Source organism: Plutella xylostella, chromosome 26 (assembly GCF_932276165.1).
Source record: "Plutella xylostella chromosome 26, ilPluXylo3.1, whole genome shotgun sequence".
Taxonomy (NCBI): Eukaryota; Metazoa; Arthropoda; class Insecta; order Lepidoptera; family Plutellidae; genus Plutella; species Plutella xylostella.
This window is the reverse complement of record NC_064006.1, coordinates 4,417,672-4,441,715: the sequence shown is the minus strand read 5'-3', so window position 1 is coordinate 4,441,715 and position 24,044 is coordinate 4,417,672. Positions and strand designations below refer to the sequence as shown.

The following is a 24,044-nucleotide window of genomic DNA, read 5'->3' as shown; positions in this document are numbered from 1 at the left end:
TTAAAATATTTTTTTACAGAAACTTCATTAAATTTACATAATAAGATCCCTGATTCACTACTACTGTACTACCTATTTGCACTCAGTATTACTACTGAGTGCAAAATGCCAAAATACTTATTAATGTTAGATGATTCCATTGGCCCAGAACCAACCACAATATTCAACACCCTTTTGCACCACACCAAATGTTAAACTAAACTTGAACATTCCAGGCAATGGTGGTGAGACGACGTGGTGTCTCAGCCAAGTGAAGGGCACTCTCGAGGATGATGTGACCGAGGCGGACCTGATCTCCTGTGTGGAGTTCAACCATGACGGGGAGCTGCTCGCTACCGGGGACAAGGGTGGCCGAGTTGTTATATTTCAGGTTGGTTATAAAATACAATACAATACATTGGCAACAGTAGTTTTTGAGTTTACTCATTTCAAATATGCCTTTATATGCTAAAGACGAGATAACCGTTGGGGTAGACGAGTTTTCGAGTGTTGTGAAGTGGGACGTCCTCCAGCTTGCTAGACTGACGATATGATAGAGGTAGTCGGTAGTGGCTATGGATTGGTACCCACAGCTGCAACGAATGTCGGCTGATAAGTGCTTTACCTATTTAACCCTTAATTCATTTCCTGAGTCCCTGGGACTCACATCAAAATTTCAAATTTCAATAATTGTAACATTTGAGCGGCTAGTTTCCCCCCCGTCTCAGTACCTTCCTGAAGGGTCACGGGCTCCGCGGTGGCGAGAGGACGTGCGCCGGCGATGCGTATTTAGTGAGTTATTGCGTCGAGTGAGTCCCACGGACTCATAAAAGTGAATTATGCTACATTTATTTTCTTAAATTTAATTTTCGAATGTTGCTTATTTGTCGTTATTATTGATATAAGTCATATATTTTTATATGCTTATAAGATATATTTTTATGGATTGGCAAAATGAATCGAAAACAAGTTAATATTAATGAATCTAAGGACACGCCTGCACAGAACTCGTCTGCCACACAAAGTTTGCTGCTCGATTTCATCTATCATGAAAAAAGACATTCCTGAAGATGCGAGCCACCCTGAAACTGAAGACATGTAATGAAAAAAAGTACTGCTGTCTGTTCCATTACAAAAAGAGAACATAAACTGCATTTCTATGTACCAAATGTATAAAACCCATATGTTTGGCCTGCTCAAAAAAGGTATGCTGACGTTGCCTGTAAGCAGTGGCAAAACCCATTGCACGTTTTTTATTTTTGTATTAGAGCATACATTTTTGTTTTTTTTATTTTTGGTTAGTATGTCTTTAAGAGTCAAAAAAACGTAAAAACATGTTTGTTACGAATATTTGATATTTTTGTAGAAGTTTTAAAATACCTCTGTTTTTTTGACTCATAAAATTAGTTTCTTTAATTTTGGAGAGGATCTCAGAAGTCTGTCCAGTTTCGTTGCTTTTTTCTAGTGCATTAATAAGTACTGAATAAAATTATTACATATTTTTTGAAAAAAATATGTTTTATTTGAGTAACCCACGCTTACAAAATATATGAGTCCCAGGGACTCATACAAGTGAATTACGTTAGTAAATTTCACGAAGTGAATTAAGGGTTAAACACAAATGGAAACACAAGGCAAAATAGGATACCTAACCTAGGAGACCTAATTGAAAGCTGTGAATGTGGTATTTTTGTATGTAAATTAAACATGCAATGTAAATAAACAAATTTTATGAGGCTGACAGTAACTTCTTCCCGATAAATACAGCAAATGCCAACAACAATAGATTACTGTGGAAATGTTTGTAGACATTATGTTGCTTCTATATCTATAACTATGTAACTAATCGCTTCCAGACATCTTGCAATAGACAAAATTGTCCTTCATGTGTAGCTAATGTTTTCCATTCATGTAGTTGTAGTATGTTACTGACGTGATGGCCGACGACATTATTAATAAATAAGCTTAGTTTATTACCAAAAACATACCAATTATACACATACCTTAATATCTAAAACATGTGATGTTCTGTAAAGTATTAATTGTAGTGTAGGTACATTGATGTCGATTCTGAAGGCAGCAATTCTAATTCATGGTTTATTCGTTAATTTATTGTTAATTTATTCGTAATTGTTATTAATGATACCAATGTAACTAAGATGGGACTACACAAGTGCTGAAGATTTTCAGAATACTGAACTGTTCCAATACACAGAGTGTTGTGATGATATTTATTATCCAACTGAACCTTTTCATCAACAATGACTTGGCAAAATATAGTTCAAGTGCTAATGTTTAAATCGGGTCTATTATATCTTATCAGAAATATGGAGTATTTTTTAAAACGCCTACAACTACGTAAAATAATGAGTTATTATTTCAATGAATAGAATAATGAATTTTTAAAATTTAAAGTTCTAGTTTCAATAAACCATTTGGTCAATTTAAAGCACCATTTGATTGATACAGTCAGAAAAAGAGACTACATAAATGATTAGAAAAGCACTCATGTAACATAAGTCATAAGTCATAAGTCATTTATTCATAATATTACGATTACATGTCAAAATTTAAATACATAATAATATAATAATAATAATATAATAATAATTTACAATTACCAATAATTAATTACCTTTAGTAGATATAATGTCACAATATAATTATAAGATTATAAAAATAATCATTATTACACAATGTATAAATAAGTTAATAAAATTAATTTAAATTGAATAAAAGATTAACTAGGTCGAACATTCAATTGATAAATTCGTCAAATCTATAGAACGCTTGCTTGACAAGCCAGCGTTTTAGTGCGGACTTGAACCGATCATGGCTAGGTGCTTCCGTGATGGCAATAGGCAGCTTATTATACACCGCGGGTCCCATGACATGGGTGAGCTTCCCAGACTTGGCCAGCCCGCGGCCCAGGGCCATCAGTTTGTTGGCCCGGCGCGTATTGCGATGGTGCACGTCGCCGTGGGTTTGGTAGGAGTCGTAGTTGTCTCGGACGTACATCGCTACCTGGTAAATCACTATGGAGGGCAGCGTCATGATGCCTAGCGACTTAAAGTACGGCCTCGCGGAGGTGTCCTGCGACACGCGTGCGATGGCTCTGACGGCCCGCTTCTGCATTCTAAAGGCGCGCTCCCAGTCGGCGGCGCGCCCCCAGAGCTCGGCGCCGTACTGCAGCAGCGAGTGCACGGTGGCGAAGTAGCAGGTGCGGACCACCTCGGCGGGCACGGTGCGCGCCAGGCGGTTCAGCGCGAAACATGCGCTGCCCAACTTTCCGCAAACTTTATCGATGTGAGCATCCCAGGTCAACCCTCTGTCGAGTATAAAACCCAAGAAGGTGGCGGCTTTGGTTTGTTCGACGACTGCATCACCCGCTCGTACCGAGATGGCTCTCGGTGGTTGGCCAGCAAGGTTGAAATGTATGAACTGGGTCTTGCTGATGTTCAAAACCATTCCGTTCATTCCAAACCACTGAGCGAGTTTTGTAGCCGTCTCGTTTAAACGCTGCTCCAGTTGCTCGATGTTGGGAGCGACGACTACTCCCGCCACATCGTCCGCGTACATTAGCATGTGCGCAGTATCGATGCTTTGGGGCAGGTCGTTCAGGAGGAGCGAAAACATAATATTCGACAGCGAGGAACCTTGGGCTACCCCCATCGTTGTAGTCAGCGGATCAGACCTAATAGAACCTCCTTCGCCCACTACGACTTGCGACCTCTGGCGCATGGAATTAGTCAGTAGGGCGAGAGAAGGTCCACTAATGCCATAGTAATTCATTTTGGTAGCGAGTACGTCGTGGTTGGCTACGTCGAAGGCCTTGGACAGGTCGCAGAATACGACAGCAACCTGCAACTTGTTCTCCCTCGCTCCCACGACTCGGCGCAGCAGCTCGCGCGCCATGGCGGTGGTGGAGCGGCCCGCGCGGTACGCGTACTGCCGCTCGGACAGCGCCGCCGTGGACTCCAGGAACTCCACCAGGCGGGAGCTCAAACCATTCTCGAATACCTTCGCCGCTGCCGGTATAACGGACACTGGACGGTACCCGTCAATATTTTCTTTGCCGCCCTTACCCTTGAAAATAGGAGCTATTTTGCTCATTTTAAAAGTAGTGGGATAAATACCATGCTTCAGACACTCATTGTACAGTTCGGCCAGCACGCCAGCGAGGGCTCCCGCCGCTGTGTGCAGAAGGTCCATCGATATATCGTATACATCTTTGGTAGGTTTCTTCGGGATACGAGTGATGATAATTCGATAGACCTCGGCAGCGGTGAAGCGGCGGAATCGCAGCGAGCGGTCGGGCGGGGCGCGCGCGGCGGCGAGCGCGAGGCGCGCGGCCGGCTGGTCGGCGCTGGGCGCTCCGCACGACGCGGCCGCCGACACAAAGCGTGTGTTCACCGCATCGACCGCTTCCTTCGAGGATTTAAATACCTCTCCATTCGAGCTTTTGACCACGTCAGTAAAGTCTACTCTAGCGAATGTACTCTTCCCCCTCTCTCTATTTACTACTTTCCATACTGCCTTACAGGTGTTGCTACTACTATGTAAAATGTTTGAGTAGTAGGCTGACTTCTGTCTCAGCAGTACTTTAGTGTATTTGTCATTGAGATCTGAAATTAAATGTTGGAGAGAGTGGGTTGAAGTGCTCTCCAGCTCGGTAAGATCAAAAATGAGCGTCTTTAGATCTAACACTTCTTGTGTGATCCAACTTTGCTCTTTCCGTGAAACAAATTGTTTTAGCGGGAAGCATGCTTCAATTTTATTTCGTATTACTGACATTACTGACGTGGCTAGGTCATCAGGGCTCGCCAAGTTCTTGGTCCATATTGCAGACCAGTCTACAGAAGCGATCGATGCAACGAAGCTGGCTCGGTTGTTTTGAGTCATTTGTCGAAGCAGGCGTGGGCTCGGGCGGGCGGGCGGCGGCAGACACAGGGCGGCGCGCACGGCGAGGTGGTCGCTCAGCAGAGTGGCCACGGGCTCCGCGCGCACCGCGCCGGCCGGCAGGTTGCAGTACAGGTGGTCGAGGCATGTCGATGTTGTCGCTGTGACCCTGGTTGGAAAGCTTACCTCATTCCTGTAGCTATGGATGGAGAGGATGTCCATCAACCTTTTCTGTTCACTACAAGGAGGACCTATCACGTCAACATTGAAGTCACCTACAATGACGCAGCTCAACCCCAACTCATTTGTTTTGTCTAACAAGCGTTCCAAGTGCGTTAAAAATGTATGAGCGTCGACTAAACCGGTTCTATACACACAAATTATAGTTACACTAAAGTCAATTAAATCTATTGCAGAAATCTCACAGTATCTTTCTACAGACAATTCGGTAAGATTCTTATTCTCTACGGCCTTAGTGCTATTGTTTACAAACAAACAAGATCCTCCATGGGAATCGTCGTAAGGTCGACAGTAACTTGACATTAAATTATAGTTATTAAACGATGTTCCGATACAGTGCAGTTTGTCCTTGGTTAACCAGTGTTCCGTTAACGCTAGGACATCACATTTTAGTTCACACTGCAGCAAAACCTCGAGTCTCTGAGTCTTTTTATCTAAAGATCGCACATTTTGGTTACTTATGGTTAAAACATTCGAGCTTACGCAATAGTTGTTGAGCATACTAGGAGACGGCGGCGGCGGCTGCGCGCGCGGCCGGGCCTGGCGGGCCACTACTGCGGCTGCGGCCGGCGGCGGCGCCGAGTGGGGATCGCTCGCTGCTTCGGGTGTTGTCGTCTTGTCCCCGACGGCGATCGCCGCGGGGTGGGGCGGGAAACCAATCCGTGAATCGTACGTGCTGGGGCCACACAGATGGCGATTGAAATTTGCCATAAATGCTGTCGGGCATTCCAATTACGAAGCAAGCGTGTTTCTTTGTTAGTATATTTCTTTTTTCTACAGTATACTCTTCACATTTTTCGATTTTCTTGAGGTAGGTCATGAGGGCTTCCTCAGTCGTCTCTGGTTTAAAGGACCAGGCTTGCATGTGTCTGATTTTTTCCACGGTTCAGCAGTTATTTAGCAGTTATTTAGTAGTCCAGCATCCAGCATTCCGGTTCCAACCATAACTGACATGCGAGGGTTCTTCTTACGCTTGTGAATGACCTTTTTCCAAGAATTATCATAATCATCATTTTCGATCTTGGATGTCGTTGGAGTAGATTGAAGACTCGGTGTTGTCGCCGCTTTTGGGGCCGCAACCTTAGATACACTGGGTATGAAGGTGTCGGGTACCGTCGGCGTCGGTCGGCTCACCTCGGGTGTCTTCGCTGCGTCACTGGATTTTTTGACCGTTTGAGGCCGGGTATTACCAGCGGTGATAGCGCTGTATGCTTTCGCTCGCGCCTGCCGTACGGGGCGCGCTGCAGCCGCTGCGTCCGCTGTCGGAGCCGCCTGCACGTTGAGGGTAGTTGGTGTAGCCTTTGATAAATCCACTACTTTAGGCGTAACTTTAGATGTTAATTTCTCGTCTATTTTGGATTCGATTACGCACACTTTATTTGTGAGAGTGACCACTGACTTTTGGAGCTCGCGAATTAGTGTTTCGAGTGTTTTGAGCGACATTTTATAGCACTTTTTAATTAAAATTAGAGAGCTTACACAGTTCGTGTCAGAGAAAGAGACAACACCTTAACAGAGCTTGTGTATGAAATAAATATTATTTTCTTCAATTCATTGGACCTAACGTTACTAGATAAATTTAATGTAGGACAGGCATACACAATTCTGCAATTTTGTCCTACATATACCATGTATGATGTTGTATCATGATAAGGGTTGTTAATAATAAGTTAAATTACATATTAGGTAGCATAAAAAATAGTCTTCTGTTAAATGAACACTCGTCAGAATCATCACTATCATATATAGTATAGAATCATAACTATCTATCTAATACAAATATACATGTGAAAAGATAAGACATTTTGTTCGCAACATGACGTAACCCAGCGTAGCCCATTCTTTGAATAACAAAATGAGGAAGATTTGTTCAGATAAATGTTATAAATAGTCCATAAGCAGTAGTGACTACTGTTAAACTAAATGCGACGGTGTGTTTGAACGAATAAATAATATCGACCTCAGAGAAATTACCTTTTCACACAAAGACGCCAAAATTACCACTACCAGGATTCCCTTTCGTGCACACCAAAGGCGCCTAAAGTTTAGTTACTACTCCTCCTTTCCCGCTATCTAACCCAAAGTAATAAGTTTGCCCACTTTCCCCGTTAGAAAGATTCGTCTTCTAACCAATGCGTGCCCAAGAAATTTAACACATTATATATTATCAAGTTTTCCATCACCCTTTAGACGCGCAAAGTTCAATTACTGCTACTACTACTGCCACTATTTATCCTATAATAACAAGTTTCCCATTTCTACCATCAGAGGTACCCGACGTAGAAGCAATATAATATAATACCAACTTATTAATTATTTAATACCTATTAGTCCATAATTATATTATTAGCAACAATTTGTCAATTTGAATTGCAAATGCGTGCCTACTTACTTATAGTCCTGTTACTCCCCTGTGGAGCTTAGGGCTACAGACATTCTTCGCCACGCTTCCCTATCTTGAGCCGCCTCCTGCGCCAAATGCGTGCCTAAGTTTACTTTTTTATGTAGTGTCCCACCGCTGGACAAAAGCTTCCTTATAAACTTATCACCGTTCCCGATTTATAACCCATACTAATAAGTTCCAAACTTTCGCCACCAGAGGGACCCAGCCTCCAAGCAGTGCGTGCCGAAGAAGGGCGAGTACAACGTGTACTCGACGTTCCAGTCGCACGAGCCCGAGTTCGACTACCTCAAGTCGCTCGAGATTGAGGAGAAGATCAACAAGATACGGTGGCTGAAGCGGAAGAACCAGTCGCACTTTCTGCTGTCGACCAATGACAAGACTATCAAACTTTGGAAGGTATGTTGGGACCTTTGTGTCGCTAATATAGGTTTTACATACACATGCATAATTATACCCACGACTGTAATCCCCGAAGGGAGTCAGAGAACGAAAAAAGTTAATGTTTTCTTCTGTAACCTGAAAATATTAACCTATCTGCCAATAGTTTCCATGATATTTTCCGCTAAAGGCGCCACTTAGTATGCTAGAAAACATAAAACTTTCCGCCCGCTGGACCGACGACCTTAGATAAGTAGCCGGTAAGAAAGCAGTGTTATGGTGCTCCTTGATAGAGGCATTTGTCCAGCAGTGGATGATTACTGTAGGACTAATCACGATGTATCAGAGCTTATTAAAAGCATCAGTATCGATACAGTATAACTATTTACCCATTATAGTCCTGATTAATGCGTAGAAGACCCTTTTCAGGTACCTTTAAAACTGTATCTCATTTATTTAAAGATATATCAAAGGAAACACGAGAATAACCCACAAACCCCCCCATTCCAGGTGTCGGAGCGTGACAAGCGAGTGTGCGGCTACAACACGCGCGAAGAAGGCGGCAGACTGAGGGACCCGGCGCGAGTCACGCAGCTGAGGGTGCCTACCGTCAGGCCCGCTGAGCTGATGGTGGAGGCTTCTCCCAGGTAAAAATGATGTTTTTTTGTTAAGAGTGGTTGGGAGGGTTATGCTTTGTTACTAACTACACGGGAGAGGGCAGAAGGGGGTAGGTAACACTCACTCATAGATTGAGTCACTCGTGACGGGTCCTTCACCGTCGCGAGTGACGCAGCTGAGGGTGCTCACTGTCAGGCCTGCCGAGCTGATGGTGGAGGCTTCTCCCAGGTAAATTAGGCTTTATTGATGGGTTATGCTTTGTTAGTGATGGAACAGATGGCATCTTCATTGTAATTGATGCTTTGTTGTTAGAGCATTTGAGTTATCTATGCTCTGTGAGACCTGCTGAACTGATTTATTAGACTCACATTATCAGTGTATCCAAAACAGCAGATCGTAAGCAGCTCATTTCCCCATATCGTAGCTTCGGCGCGTACTATCTGCAAATATTCTGTGAAATATTACGTCAAACTAGCGATCATGATAAGCGATACGGAGTTTTGATATGGAAAAATGATACAATAGTGGTCTAGATGTTTAATGTATGAACGTCTGGCGCACCCTAGGCATTCAGACGCTAATCTGATGGCTATTCCTTTCACCACCTATTTGTAGATAAGAAGACAATAGTTTAACAATGTAAATTATGATTATTTTGACGAGTCTTGAGGCTTCTAGAGAGAGAAAAACTATTCAGCATAGTTTTACAAAGCTTTCTCTATCAAAACTATTCAAAACAAACTGTCCACATCCAAATATTTTGATATGGAGTTTATTTAATTTCAATATTGCATTCTGTTATCTATTTGTTTCATTATCAACACACAGATAGGTGAGTTCACGCCTCCACTGCCGGCTTTTATTAATAAACAAGTGAGGCTTGTTTACTTTTGATAAATAGGTCTCAGATTTCATTAATATTTATTGATGTTGATAATAATGTTGCATGATGACAACGATGATGATTGATAAGTATGCTTTTTGAGAATTTTAATGAAATGTGGTAATGTTTTTGTATTTGATTACGCCACTGAGGTAAAGTTGGTGCAATGTAACTCTGCCTGTCCCGTCTGACGACATTGTATTGGCAAAGGAAATTTTATTCAGTTGTCAGTTGCAGTTATTGTGCGGACTCTATACTATTTAATTCCTATTTCTTTATTGCACAAAAATATAAAAAATACATGTACAAAACGTGGGCTTAATGCTAAGAGCATTTTCTACCAGCCAACCCACAGGAGGTGCACTTATGGCCCCTTCGTACGAGCAAAGAGTATTTGAAGCAGGCCTAACTGTTGGCCTCGAAATGTAGACCTTGGTTACTGTTGGCAATGTTGTTCTGTCATAGTGTGTGCTGAGAGCGGTGGTAGCTCAGTCGGGTGAGCGCCCGCTTCTCACGCCAGAGATGCGGGTTCGAATCCCGGCACTGACATGTACCAATGAGTTCTTTGAATTTATGGACAATGTATACCATCGCTCTTACGGTGAAGGAAAACATCGTGAGGAAACCTGCATATCTAGATTTAGCACATCAATCTAGATATGTGAACCCACCAATCCGCATTGGACCAGCGTGGTGGGAAATGGTCCAAGCTTAGGAACGCAGTTTAGACCAAGGGGATATGCACAAAGGTTCCATTCGTGAGAGCCAGGTGCAGGTACTTACACCCCCACAGAGAATAGAATAGAATAGTGTGTGCTGTCAAACAGAAGCCACTACTGTCCTGCCCTCTGCTCTGCCTCAATTCCCTGTCCCCTTGTGAAAGAGCCATAAGCGACTTAACATTTGTTATAATCAAAATGAAACCTGCTAAAGATTTATACAACCAATAATTAATTCTCAACGTCCTCCTCTTCCCCAGACGGATATTCGCCAACGCGCACACGTACCACATAAACTCGATCTCGCTAAACTCGGACCAGGAGACGTATCTGTCGGCGGACGATCTGCGCATCAACCTGTGGCACCTCGAGATCACCGACCAGAGCTTCAACATCGTGGACATCAAGCCCGCTAACATGGAGGAACTCACCGAGGTAACTTGGTGCTTATGTGTATTGGGTTAGAGGTGATAATAGTGGCGATTGGGGGGCAATTTTCGCTCACTCGAAATCATCTCTCAATTCACGACATAACGTTATCCTGTGGCTATATCGTATTATCATCCTATGCGATCACTTAGAAGCTTGTTATAGGTCTATTAATTATCATACAGAATAAATTATTAACAGTTGTGTTTTTATTAATTTTCAGGTTATAACCGCGGCAGAGTTCCACCCGACTGAATGCAATCTCTTTGTATATTCTAGTAGTAAGGGTAAGTAAACAACAATTCAGTTTGATTTTAAAATTTTGCTGTACTTACTTACACTCTTCCGCCTGTTTGATCTTCCTTGTCCAACCAGTTTGAGCTACTGGCACAATGTCTTATGCCCAGCCGTTTGGAGAGTTTTCCACACTTTTTTTCACCGTGTCATCACACTTTGGAATCCATCTACGTACCATGAATCAACTAGTTATTCAATTCTCCCCCTTTTCCCAGGTACAATAAGGTTAAGTTCTTGGGTGACTTGCACGAAACATTTAAACGCATTTAAATCTATTGATGTCCTGCTCAGTCAGTATACTGTCAAAGCAATAGATTTAAATACGTTTAAATGTTTCGTGCAAGCCACCCTGGGACCGCACAAACCACCTTAACATGTCATTAAAATTTCCACCCCCTATCCCCAGGTACAATAAGGCTATGCGACATGCGCGCGGCGGCGCTGTGCGACCGGCACGCGAAGCTGTTCGAGGAGCCGGAGGACCCGCACGCACGGTCCTTCTTCTCCGAGATCATCAGCTCCATCAGCGACGTGAAGCTGAGCAACTCGGGACGGTACGTGGCACTTCTTATAATAATAATAATGTAATACGTGAAGACATCTCACGCACAGCCATCCGATCCCAAACTATGCAGAGCCCGTTATATTGGCATCGGATATCTTCACAGCGAGCGGGAGGGTATGGAGACTATGGAGTGTTGTTGGCTTGATTAGATTCAAATTTTAAAGTTTTTTTCATCAGTCATCATACAAATATTTTTTTTTGTTGATGAAATTCTATATTTTATAATCTACTCTCCGTTCAGAAAGGGCCTTTTGTATTCGGAGAAGAACAGGCGGAGTGAGCTGATATACATTCACAAATAAGTAGGGTGTTGAATTGTAGATAAAAAACAACCAGACACAAGTTTGCCCTGCCTGAGCGACCATGACTTACTACTCCATTCTAGGGCCCAATCCAACAGAGGTGCAGTTAATCCCCTAGGATCCCCTATCCCTAATCCATTGGTACCTTTACTGCTTTAAATAAGGAGTTTTATTGTGTCTACCTAAATAATATCACAGTCAAGTAACTACGTAAACATGTTTTTGCAAAGTCTGTCTAATTTGATAAATCCATTTATCTAACTCTCTTTTTTTGTTCTCTATTTCAGATATATGATGTCCCGGGATTATTTAGGATTAAAAGTATGGGATCTAAGAATGGAAACGAAACCAGTAGAGACATATCCAGTAAGTATAAATTTTTATGTGATTTCTTATCGATATGTATCATAGTCAGACCTAATTATTATACCGCGGCCTGACAATCACTGTCGTTAAGGCTATATTACACCGGGGCAACACTGTGCGGCATTGAGGCATGCCACAAGGCTGCATGCTACAAAGTAAAAAATGTCGCACATTGTGGCAAGAACCGAGCGGCACGACAACACCTTGCGTCATGTGGCAGACTGTCGTAACTTGTATCCGGGCACAATGGATTCCATGCGACATTTTTCGTGCGTCAAAACAGTTTTCAGTTAAAATTAGTATTGGATAGTAAAAATTTTAAATAAGGCACCATCGTCTGAAGACTGAGACTGAGACATTCTGAAGTCATCTTCTTTTCCACCAACATTTTTTCTTCCGTTGTATAGCTACATGGCTTAGCAGTGCTAAATAAGCTACTGCTAAAGTTACTTGATCAGCCATATTCTATGGTGTATATATCCCCTCGATCGAACTAGAAGACCAGTCACTCCTTAAAACAGCACGATGCTTTGGAAATTATCCAGGCACGATGTTGCCTCGGCGTAAAATAGGCTGCCGTATGCCACATATGCCGCAAATGCTTTCTATTTGTAGCATGCCACAAGGTGCCGCATGCCACAATATGTAGCATGCGGCACTGTTGCACGTTGTTGCGTCGGCGTAAACGAGCCTTTACGGTACCTTTCTAAAGATTTATCTGTCTCGTTGCTGTCAGGATAACGATATTCAGGTCTTTGAGGTCGCGGTAGATTACTGATAATAATTCTAATCAACTGTGTTCAAGAATACTGATGACGTAAGCTTTTCCACCCAGCATTTACTTGATATTCATTGCTGAAAAGCCCATCGAATATTATCCGCGGCACCCCATTAGTAGTAGTTTAGGGTAAAATTATATCAGCCAGCCCTCAAATGCATTTACCGCATTCCATGCGCGCGATATTTGTAGCAGATAGTCATCTTCTTTGATGGGACCAATTTACATGATTGCTGCCCAGTTGGCCACTGCAATAGCCGATTAGCCTTAAATTAATAATTAGTGTAAAGTGTATTAATTATACTGTTTAAATCCTTCAGGTGCACGAGTACCTGCGCTCGAAGCTGTGCTCGCTGTACGAGAACGACTGCATCTTCGACAAGTTCGAGTGCTGCTGGAGCGGCGACGACCAGCGCCTCATGACCGGCTCCTACAACGGCTTCTTTAGGTGAGCACTAACTACCGATGTCTACGGAAACACTAACCCTTGTGGCATTTAGATTAAAACTTGTGAGGAAACGATGAATGATATTTGGGAGTAGTCAACCTATTTTGTGGGCCGTATACGGTGAAAAAGAGCATAGGCAAACCATAAATACACTATTCTGAAACCGTTCTTAGGGAACCTATATGGCATTCAGATAAGAGATGAAAGGGGGTCAACAGCTGGCTAACCTAATATTTACAACACAAGAAACAGGCTACGATCGTAGCTCTGATAAACAGAAAACGACACATACGACAGCCCCGAAAGCTGTGCTCCTTTTTACATAGATTCTAACACTTCTATTTGCCTTAAATTCTTGTGCATATGCCTTCCCTACGCTTAGATAGATGATGCCATATTTGAATAGAAAGTCGACGCGAACGCCTTTTCATTAGCGACCGCCAGTTGAAAACGACATTCAACCCCTGTGATGCGGCATTCGTAGCTCATCTGTCTCCTCTTGTTATTTTAATTTATAATTTGTCTCTACCCGCAGACTATTCGAGCGCGCGTCGGGCGGCGGGCGGCGCTCGGAGCTGACGCTGGAGGCGTCGCGCGAGGCGGCCGCGCGGCCCCGCCAGCCGCTGCGCGCGCGCCGCGTCGCCACCACCGCCAAGAGGAAGAAGGTATGTTGTTATACTACACTGTAGTAGCATTCATGCACCGGGGTCACTCTGTATGACGAAGAACTTAAGTATCGGAGGGAAGCTACACGAGCCGCGATTCGATCTCGTTGTATTAAAAGTGAAACAGCTCCCGTTAGTTCGTTTTTCGTCAATATGTACTCAAGAAGACGGTTCATAGGTCTTCTTGGACGGGATCGGGATGAAGAGAGGATGGAATGTGTCAAAACTTTATATATGCTGTCAAGGACACGCTTCGAATCCTCTCTAATCATTCTTTTAAAAATTCTACATGCACATACATGGCTGCTATTTTAGTTACGTGGTCACTTACGTAACGTGACAAATACTACACATCTTGATACTACATGAGTATGTAAGTGCGTAAAATATCTAATTGCGACCTATCACTTGAGTGCAAATCTACAGCCGAGAATGGATCAACTGAACGGGAGCCAAGCCACATCTGATGATTATTTTATGGTATAGTATAGTATTCTATTCTATTCTATTCTCTGTGGGGGTGTAAGTACCTGCACCTGGCTCTCTCGAATGGAACCGTTGTGCATATCCCCAAGGTCTAAACTGCCTTCCTAAGCTTGGACCATTTCCCACCACGCTGGTCCACTGCGGGTTGGTGGGTTCACATATCTAGATGTGCTAAATCTAGATATGCAGGTTTCCTCACGATGTTTTCCTTCACCGTAAGAGCGTTGGTATACATTGTACTTAAATTCAGAAAAGAACTCATTGGTACATGTCAGCGCCGGGATTCGAACCCGCATCTCTGGCGTGAGAAGCGGGCGCTTACCCGACTGAGCTACCACCGCTCTAAACCGCTCTATAGTATAGTAAAATGTACAAACTTATCTCGCGACGTCTTTCCATTTTGCCCCACTTCTGACTCAGCCCCTCCTCTATTTCCAGGACGAGATAAGCGTGGACTGCCTCGACTTCAACAAGAAGATCCTGCACACGGCGTGGCACCCGCACGAGAGCATCATCGCGGTGGCGGCCACCAACAACCTGTTCATACTGCAGGACAAGTTCTAGCCCGCCCCGCCGCGCCGCCCCTCGCTGTAAGTGGCCGTTGGACAGCCCTGGCGCTACACGCATTGTCACACAGTTTAATTGATGAAGTTGGTGAATGGATAATGTTGATTACCGTGATATTTGATGCAGTTAAAAATCGTTTTTGGTTAGTAAGATATCAAGCTTTCGGTAGCTGACAGGCCATGTGTCCTGTGGCGAATCGTTTGCGCTCGATTAAAATAAAACTGTGTTCATAAGGCAGCTGTAAAGATGGTTAAACTGTGAGATTGTGTTAGTGACGCGCCCATGGTTGTGCTAACAGCTTGTTTCTCCAAGCCGCTTGTCAAGGCCTACCATTGTTGTAAGTTTAATTTTCTCATGACAGATATGGCTTGGATCGTTTAAAGATATATGCCCTAACCGCCATGTGTTGTAGCGATCCGGTTTAGATTTCATTTCTGTCTAACTTGAGTCGCTATAACATGTGGTGTATCCTTAGTCACAAGACTCACAAGTCACCTGATTAACAGTACCCTAATACAGGTTTTGTAGTTTACAAAAACGAAATAGGTTTACGTTCACTATTGTCATCTGCATACACTTTCTGTCCAAAGTTAAGTACATACATTATCCGCTAGGGGCGCTACGATGTATTCGCGAAAACGTAAACTTACATAGTTTTTGCAAACTATTTAAACCCGTACTAGGCCTACATACGTTTAGCGTTGCATTGTATACTGAGTTATAATCGAATAGATAACAGAATCACGGCCAACTTAAAGCGAGTTTAGGTGTGGTGTATGGTAGCTGTCACTAGACTGGGCATGTGGACTTGACACCGTGACAATGCAATTTTCTAACTTCGGTGTTACCCTGACTTTGGTCTTGTCTTGTACCATCAATTGGCTGGGGAGGTAGATTAACAAAATAAGACTGTATCGTTTGCGAAAATGAATGTATGTTATTAATGTAGCGATAAAATGCTGCCGTACTAATGACAGCTACCATCACAGTATTGTTAAAACTTAACGAATGTATCAAACTGTGTGATTGTATTTGTAATTACATATCTTAATTATTGACGCGTGCAGTGTTTCCTAAACTTGAGTATTTGTAGGTATACTTAGTATGTATTATTTGAAGCCTCAATCTAGCTAAGCTGGGAGGCTGTTCCACTAATTGAAGATGTAGCAAGCATTCAAAACGATTCCGGACCATTACCGAGGTCGAAAATAGCTTGTAAGTAAAAGTCTGACATTTCACATCACAAGTAAAACACAATTTGGTCATGAAGTCACTGCTTCCGTAAAAAAAAAACCTCGAATCAGATACAGCATAATTGTGTAACAGTAAATATGTATAACTTAGCTTCCATGAAATTTTCCGTTAAGCTATGATCACACAGTTCGACCTTTCAATGTTGTAATTTGTACTCGGAATATAATTTATACGCTTTTCATACTAAGGTTCTAAGCGATAATTAAGTATTTATTGTTTTAATAAAAAAAAACCTTTAAGGTTCCGCTTGACCTTGACGTATGAAAATGAGATTAGTTAGGTGTACTGAAATGTTACTAAAATACTCGATACCAACAAAAAGAATGGAACACACAGATAACCTAACTCAGGTCTCATTTACAAACAAAACAAAACTGCCTAAACATCTGAGCATCTGAAATAGCAGATACTGATTTGCTATCAGATGTTAATTTGTTCTTTGAAAGTTTATGCTTAGATACGCACTTTATTACTTGGCATTCTAAACTCTCGAGTCTTGGTGCCTACTTCACAAATGCTTTAACTTATTCCATTTCCTTTTGTTGGTGTGGAGGTGAAATATAGCATAAACATTTATTAGCTAGTGGTGTCGTATTTTTATTTGGAAACACGTGAAATAGCTAAAAACTTTTGATCTCAATTTAATTCTTAAAGTATCAACTTTGTAATTTGTTTGTGCAAGTATAAACACAGACCTTTGAATTCATGATGGTTATGATAAATTACTAGGAAATGTAGGAATGTACGGGCAAACTGTATTTATGTAAAGAGGTTACCTGCTACATAATCACTAAAAAAACCGTAACACTCCCGAAATCTCTTTCGGAGTTCATAATAATATATATGTCATTTATTTGAACACGTGTCCCAAGTAAATACTGACAGCCCAATCAAGTTTCCACCGTGAATGTAAAAAAATACGTACATAAATGGAAAATCAATTCAATTTGTTATTTTTAAGGAAACGATTGGCCAGAGTTTCAGTTCAGGCATGTGCCTTAGGTATACGCGTAGTTTTTTTTCATTTGTTATCATTCTTTATTTATTATGTATTTTTATCATTGTGATTGTTTTAAGATGGATTCATGTGTTGAAATGTTAGCTGTGAACGTAGTCTCCTTGGTTTCTCGTTGTATGTTAAATTGTGATCTTGACCTAGGCCCGACAAAGCTGATCGACCCAATAATTGTTTACCTTATATTGTGAGATATCCTAAAGAACGGGATGAATTGGGCATAGAACAGTTACTTATGTTTTTAAATTCCATTTAATTGTGATTTTAGTTGAGAGTTTGTGTATAAGAAAAGCTTAAATTAAACCAGTGTTAATGAAAATGTAAATATATAACGATTGAAAGGGGGCCTGAACATTGAAAGTATAAAATATTTTGTCACAACATTGATGTACAGATTTATATATATTTGTACTTAGATTGTGTAGTAAAGTATTGAAAATTATGTTTCACAATGTTTTGAAAATGAATTTGTTTTGAAATTTCTTTTGTTTGTTAATTACTTCTCTCTTTTTTATTAGAATCGGCCGACGGTTCGGTTGTTTTATGCCGTAAGCTGGTTATACAATAGTTGAACAACAGTTTTAATGAAACAAGGGTTGTATTCTAGTTGGATGCGCATGCAGGCACTAACGTGCCTGTGTGTTGATATGTCATTACCTGTAACATTTTTTGATGTTAAGCGATTTTGTATAAAGCATTTTCATAATTTCATTTATTTTTGCGTAAGGGATCGAGTCAATTCCGTATGTGTAATTTATATGTCCACTGTTATGTCGCATCGCCATAACTCACTTAGATCGGTTAAAGAAACGTAAACTAAAGTTTGTGATAATCATATTAAATGCCTTCGCTATCATTAAAATATCGCTTTTAAATGAAGCAATACGTTAAAAAGGAATTGACTGTCCCCAATCGAGATATCAGTGTATAATACGTGAACTCTTGTAGAATAAAAGCAAAGACGTGTGTGTGTACGGAGTGCGAGCGTGACAGCATGTGTGCGAGCGAGCAAGGGATAGCGTGTCTGACTAATTTAAGTTTAGTTTATAGTTAGGCAAAAACTGTGAACGCGCAGACAGATAAATGAAAAAAAAAGTAAAAAAAATACAGTTTTCTTTTCTGCATCGAGGGATCAACATGCTTGAAAATGTGATAGTTGCAATAAGTCCAGGAGTTTGAAGGCGCGAAGGTGGGATAGGGCGAGTCTTTTTTTAATAAGCGGCGGTTACCTCGAGCGGCATTGTTAGTGTACAACGAACTTTTAATTGCTGCCGGTGTGGATGCGGCCTAAGTCTTTTCCACCACTCGCGATATATCGCTTATGTTGTAAAATTAACACTAGCCCAACAATATTGACTAAGTGCGTGTAAATTTGTTTTTTAATGTACCTCGTTTGATAAGCACGATAAGATTTTGGGAGGCAGGCTGCTATTGTTGTGACACAGTTAGGCTTCGACGCCTAGGGCTCAATGTATGTTCCAATTTTGTATACAATATTCTTTTGGCGAAAATGGCATTTGTAGTTACTGAAGTTCGATGGAAACTTATGTGATGTGTACGGAAAATTGTATCATAATATTAAGAGTGCATTGTGCAGTGATCGCCATTGGCACGGGATCTTGTTACCATAGAGAACTAGATTTTCTCCCAAATTTAAGTGCGGAAGTATATCAGCTTAACAAATGGCGATTATTGTACAATTTTGTTATCTAATTTAGGTATTGTGCCATGTAATTGAGTAAGGCAAGAGACTTAGGCGATTTTGCACCGGAGGAGTGTTGTTGATATCCAAAATATTTCCTATAATATAAATTTTTATATCTGAACACACTGTGGTTTCATTTATTTTTTAATATGGTCTGATTAGAGCGAATAGGTAGGGCGGAGGAGTAAAATAACGGAGTTATTTTAAGATTTAATTCATAAATACCCACAAATCACTTTTTTAAAGTTTATGTATCACAAAGAACCCTTACAAACTACGGCATATCTTAAATTTCTTGTTTGGTCATGTGATCATTTACTTTAATATAAAAATACTCGTTCATAAAAATATAGAGAGATATTTCATTATTTTATTACACTTACCTTACCTACCTATACCTACTAACATATAAAAAATCGTCACCAATATCAATTTTATACTTTGTTTGGCTACATCGATCTACCAGTATTTTAGATAAAATGCATAAAAAATATCATATTTTCCACGTTTTGTATACAGTATTGTATATTTTATAACATAAATATAGCACTAACCCAGAAACGTAATACCTACCGAACTCAAAATGTTAGTTGAACTTGAGATAGAGTCACCCGAACACTCCAAAGAAATGTTCCTACATTTATAATTTAACATAAAATGTCCATATAATTTACTTTAGGCACAAGTTATAAAAAAATACTTGGATACCTACATAGGCTGTTCTTTCATTTGATCACTGGGTGCATTATATCTCAAAGTTAACTGACAGCTAAGTTGAGGTAAAATTACCTATCATAAAATGTAAAACAATGTTATTTACAGACTTAAAAGTAGTTTTACATAGGTACTTGACCAACATTGAGCTTTTAGAATATACTCACTGCCAGTCTAGAAGGTCTCTAGGACGTAAAATAGGTATATAAATAAGTTCTTGTTTCAAGAATTCATGAATGTTTTGTAATATTTGAATTAGTGTCTTAGTATACCCCTTTTGCAACAACCTGATTACACAAGACATGAATATCGTTAATCGTTATACACTTATACATACCGTTAGCAAGGAGGCCTTACCTTAGTAGTAGAAGGCATCCAATTTATTAAAAACTATTTTATTTGTTTTGAAAGTAGATAGCCTATTTACAGGCAGAAGATGATTATGTCCCCGTATATGTATACCCGTTAAATTAATATCGGAATATTTACACCATGCATCGCAACCACAAATACCTATATTCTTTTCCATAATTTCATTAAAATTTCACTATACCTACCTACTAAAATTCTGGCAACAGACAGGCATTTTGTTGAACGCTGAACCTTATATCGGCCCTTTTATTTTTTTTATTTCTGATGGATAAATCCAATAGATTAATTTCTCTTTGTTAGCTATACGATGACGATAGCTGAATCTCGAGTCTTCTATTTAACCTAATCATCATTATTAATAGTTACCGCAAAATTCAGCTTCTTTTCCAATCATTACCTGTTCAGGAGGGTCACTAGCATTACGAAATAACAAAGTTTCGGAGCGCTACGCTAACCACGGCTCTATCTCGTTGAATCAAGCATTTAGGGCCTGTTTCACAATGTCTAGATAATTTAGACATTTAGAAAACATAATTACAGAAAACTAGTGACAGCATGTCTTTATTTTACAATACAATACATTATCCAGACTTTGTGAAAGAGGCCCTTAACATATTGTCTGTCAACGTTTCGGAACTTCGTACCTAGGTATTCCGTCCATCAAGCAACCATCCGTCCCTCTAGCTAGAGTTTCTGATACCGCAGTCTCAAGTAACAAATGGCCAGTGTGAAGGATATCCAGGCCAGGGTGACCAGGTAGCCCTGGTAGACGATCGGGTCCGCCATGGTGGCTCCCTTCTCCATGATGTCTCGGAGCGACTTGATGGGGATTGTGAAGGGGAGGGTGAGGGCGAGTGCCCTGACGCCTTGGTACATGCCTTCCACGGGCCAGAGGATACCTGGGGGGAAATAAAGTTTAGTAACGTTTAAGTAAAAAAAAAACATTTTATTTTTCTAAAAAATAACTAGTGTTCAAAAAGGTTATTAGAAATACGTTAATGCTGTTAAAATTACGATGTGTAATAGGAACCTAAGTCTTCCAGTTCTTTTTGTATGTAAGTACCTACCCATATTTCTTCTTTTGTTAACTTTGTATGTCTTCATCGAAAGAAGGTATGTACATAACATTTTTATTTTAATGAGGAAAACAAACGCTTTTCTATGTCATACTGGACAAATATCCCCAATAAACATACCCTAACTCGCCTAAGTCCTAATAAAATTTCAGGCTAAATCAGCCCTCTGACGTAAAATAACAGTACCTAGTCATTGAAACAAAAACCAACTCACCACAAAGCAAGATCATCGGATAGAAGCTGCCAGTCACAATGAAGAACGCAAGCGTAAAACTCGTACAGCAGATAGACAGCAGGAACCCGTAGCACATGCCACTGATGCCCTGCAGGAAGAGCAGGGTTCCCGCGTTGAAGAGAGACCCCTTCGCCGGCAGGTCGTAGCCGAAGAAGCCCAGGATTATCAGCTCCAACGTCTGCGGAGAGAGGTTTAAGTAACAAAATAAAGACTTTTGCAACTAGCGATACGTCATACGATGTAACGACTCACTGAATATCAATAACTTTCGCCAAACCATCATAACTTGAAATACGAGCTGCCGCTGCACGTGTTCGTTATCTACGTAGATAATCGTCACTATATCGCTATTGGTCATAAATACGGCGCTGCGATTGGTAAAACGCGCATTAAACGAGTTTATCGACGTCGATCACGAACCCGTGTAGCGGTCTCAGAACAAAAGCCATCCATCAATAGCACATTTTCATGTTCTATTAAATTCATCATTCATCATCATCATAATCATTAGCCTATAGCAGTCCAATGCTGGACGTAGGCCTCTCCCAAAGCACGCCACTGGATGCAATCCAACCTTTCGCAAGTCCCCACCTTACTTATCAAAACTAACCTGTATAAATATAACGCTGGCCTGCAACACGATATGCACGTTAAGCATCTCCTGCGGGCGCACGCCGGCGACCGCGCTGCGCTCCCAGACGCCCTCCGAGCGGTCCGAGATCATGATCGTGGACGTCACCAGGGCAGACATGAAGAAGATTATGCTGCGGGTGGTAAGAATACGATGTAAGAATTGTATGATAAAAACGGAAGGGATCAAAAGTGTCTGTATAAGAAAAGCTATGCTTGGATAAGTAAGTTCGAAGACTAGGTTTTGTCCACTGCATGGAAGATATATTCCTTCATCATCATCATCATCATCATCATCGTCACAACCCATCACGTCCCCACTGCTGGGGCACGGTTATCCTTCCAATGAAGGAAGGGTTTAGGCCTAGCCTAGTCCACCTCGCGGGCCTAGTGTGGATTGGTGGACCCCAAGACTAGTAAGCAGCACGTTCTGAGAGAGTTATCGGGTAAGTGGTCAGATGTTTTCAAGCTCCCCAAGGCCTCTGACTAGGCACTACGACTGCTACCAAAACAGGTATTACCGTGACGACTGGACAAAGAAGGCCCAGTTTTGTGGCACTCTTTGGAAGAGACCTGTGTGTGATGGTGATTGCATAGGCTCAGTAGGTACTCACGTGATCATGATGCCAGGAGCCATGAAGTCCACAAACTGTGCGTCCATACTGCCATACACGGGGTCAGCGAAGTTCACTGGGATCTGGCGAAACGTAACGGAATTGCAATGTTAGAAGATTGGAAGGTATTGCGGTTAGCGATTATTGTGCCGGAGGTTTTGGGTTCGATTCCCGGCCGGTGCAGGTTATGTTTCAGAGAGATTTTTGCTCTACGGCTTTGACTTCCGGTTACATGAGTTCTTATTGAGTACACTACACCTTATACATAAGTATACATAAATGTGTTTATAACTAACTGCATTGGTTTGTTTATAAACTTATAGTCAGTGGTCTAGTCAATATTGCGTTCAACAAAGTTTAGTCTTGAGGTAATTTGAAGTAGGTAAGTAGGTATTTGTCATGGTAATTATAAGTAAGATTTGCAAAAGAATGATATGAATAACAAAGCATAAGTAATTGGTTAGTAAATAGGTAGGTACTTCGATAAATTTGGAATAAATAAATAATTACACATCTAATCAAACCTTGTGTTACGTGAAGGTGATAATACCTAACGATTTGAAAGCAGAGGTATCTGAAAGATAAATATTTTATTCATACAAATAATATAAATAACAAAGTCACAGAAGTCTTGTATGTGTAGGTATGAGTATTAGATGGCAGCCATGAGCATCTGAAAATATAATAATTATAATAATAAAGCATTAAAATATAATTGAATACATAAGTAGATATTGTAAATAAATATGAGTCATGTCATAACATAAGCTGATAAAGTGCAATAATATATGAAATGGTTTCTCCAAATGTTTCAGATCAGTTAAGGTCAAACCGCATACTCAGGGTCAACTTGCCGTCGGCAGCTCAATGTACCCGATCTACTAAGCAACTTTCATAAACCAACTCCACTCTTAACTGCAGTCACTCAAGAAAGAACCGACTGCTCAACAACAAGTCCACTGATAAAACTCCACCCTATACAACTCCCTATCCACGTTGTACTCACTCGGACCATGTTCTCGGGGCGCCCGCAGGCGCGCATGGCCCGCGCCGTGAAGGTCTCCCACGTCTTGTGCAGCTTCCGCTTCATGAAGTGGGATATTTGGTGATCTGAGGACAGACATTAGCGTTGTTAGGAATGCTTTGAGTCCACCCTGTTAGTCTTGATACCCACTACCCAGGTACCATAAACTTATGTATACACACCTAAATACACAGTTGCAATAACTAAATAAGAATAGGTCCAATTCGCTCGTAGATATGCAAGATATTTTTTGGATATAAAATTCCCAACTTGCTAGCTTTTAGATGTAATATGCGGGAAAAAGGTTAAAACCTCACCGTGTTGCACGGCTTCTTTATCAAATTAGATATCGTATAATGCCGTATTTATCGGGACTTGGGAT

At 41.1% G+C, this 24,044-nt stretch overlaps 2 protein-coding genes across 7 annotated transcripts in view; one reads left to right on the top strand and one right to left on the bottom strand.

The window, feature by feature from the left end:
- LOC105387238 (protein phosphatase PP2A 55 kDa regulatory subunit) overlaps window positions 1–15,098 on the top strand; it is a 43,636-nt gene extending 28,538 nt beyond the window's left edge. For all 4 annotated transcript variants that reach the window (XM_048630648.1, XM_048630650.1, XM_048630651.1 and 1 more), the window contains 10 exons: window positions 216–370; window positions 7,718–7,918; window positions 8,411–8,547; window positions 10,381–10,555; window positions 10,773–10,836; window positions 11,253–11,400; window positions 12,001–12,079; window positions 13,178–13,305; window positions 13,841–13,970; window positions 14,895–15,098. In XM_048630648.1, coding sequence (XP_048486605.1) covers window positions 216–370; window positions 7,718–7,918; window positions 8,411–8,547; window positions 10,381–10,555; window positions 10,773–10,836; window positions 11,253–11,400; window positions 12,001–12,079; window positions 13,178–13,305; window positions 13,841–13,970; window positions 14,895–15,020 — 1,343 coding nt within the window. In that variant the 3' untranslated portion in view covers window positions 15,021–15,098. The remainder of the gene's footprint in view (window positions 1–215; window positions 371–7,717; window positions 7,919–8,410; window positions 8,548–10,380; window positions 10,556–10,772; window positions 10,837–11,252; window positions 11,401–12,000; window positions 12,080–13,177; window positions 13,306–13,840; window positions 13,971–14,894) is intronic.
- Window positions 15,099–20,737: 5,639 nt separating this feature from the next.
- LOC105387236 (ABC transporter G family member 20) overlaps window positions 20,738–24,044 on the bottom strand; it is a 41,149-nt gene continuing 37,842 nt past the window's right edge. For all 3 annotated transcript variants that reach the window (XM_048630589.1, XM_048630588.1, XM_048630586.1), the window contains 5 exons: window positions 23,645–23,748; window positions 22,639–22,721; window positions 22,005–22,158; window positions 21,374–21,572; window positions 20,738–20,982 (listed from right to left, as the gene is read on the bottom strand). In XM_048630589.1, coding sequence (XP_048486546.1) covers window positions 20,768–20,982; window positions 21,374–21,572; window positions 22,005–22,158; window positions 22,639–22,721; window positions 23,645–23,748 — 755 coding nt within the window. In that variant the 3' untranslated portion in view covers window positions 20,738–20,767. The remainder of the gene's footprint in view (window positions 20,983–21,373; window positions 21,573–22,004; window positions 22,159–22,638; window positions 22,722–23,644; window positions 23,749–24,044) is intronic.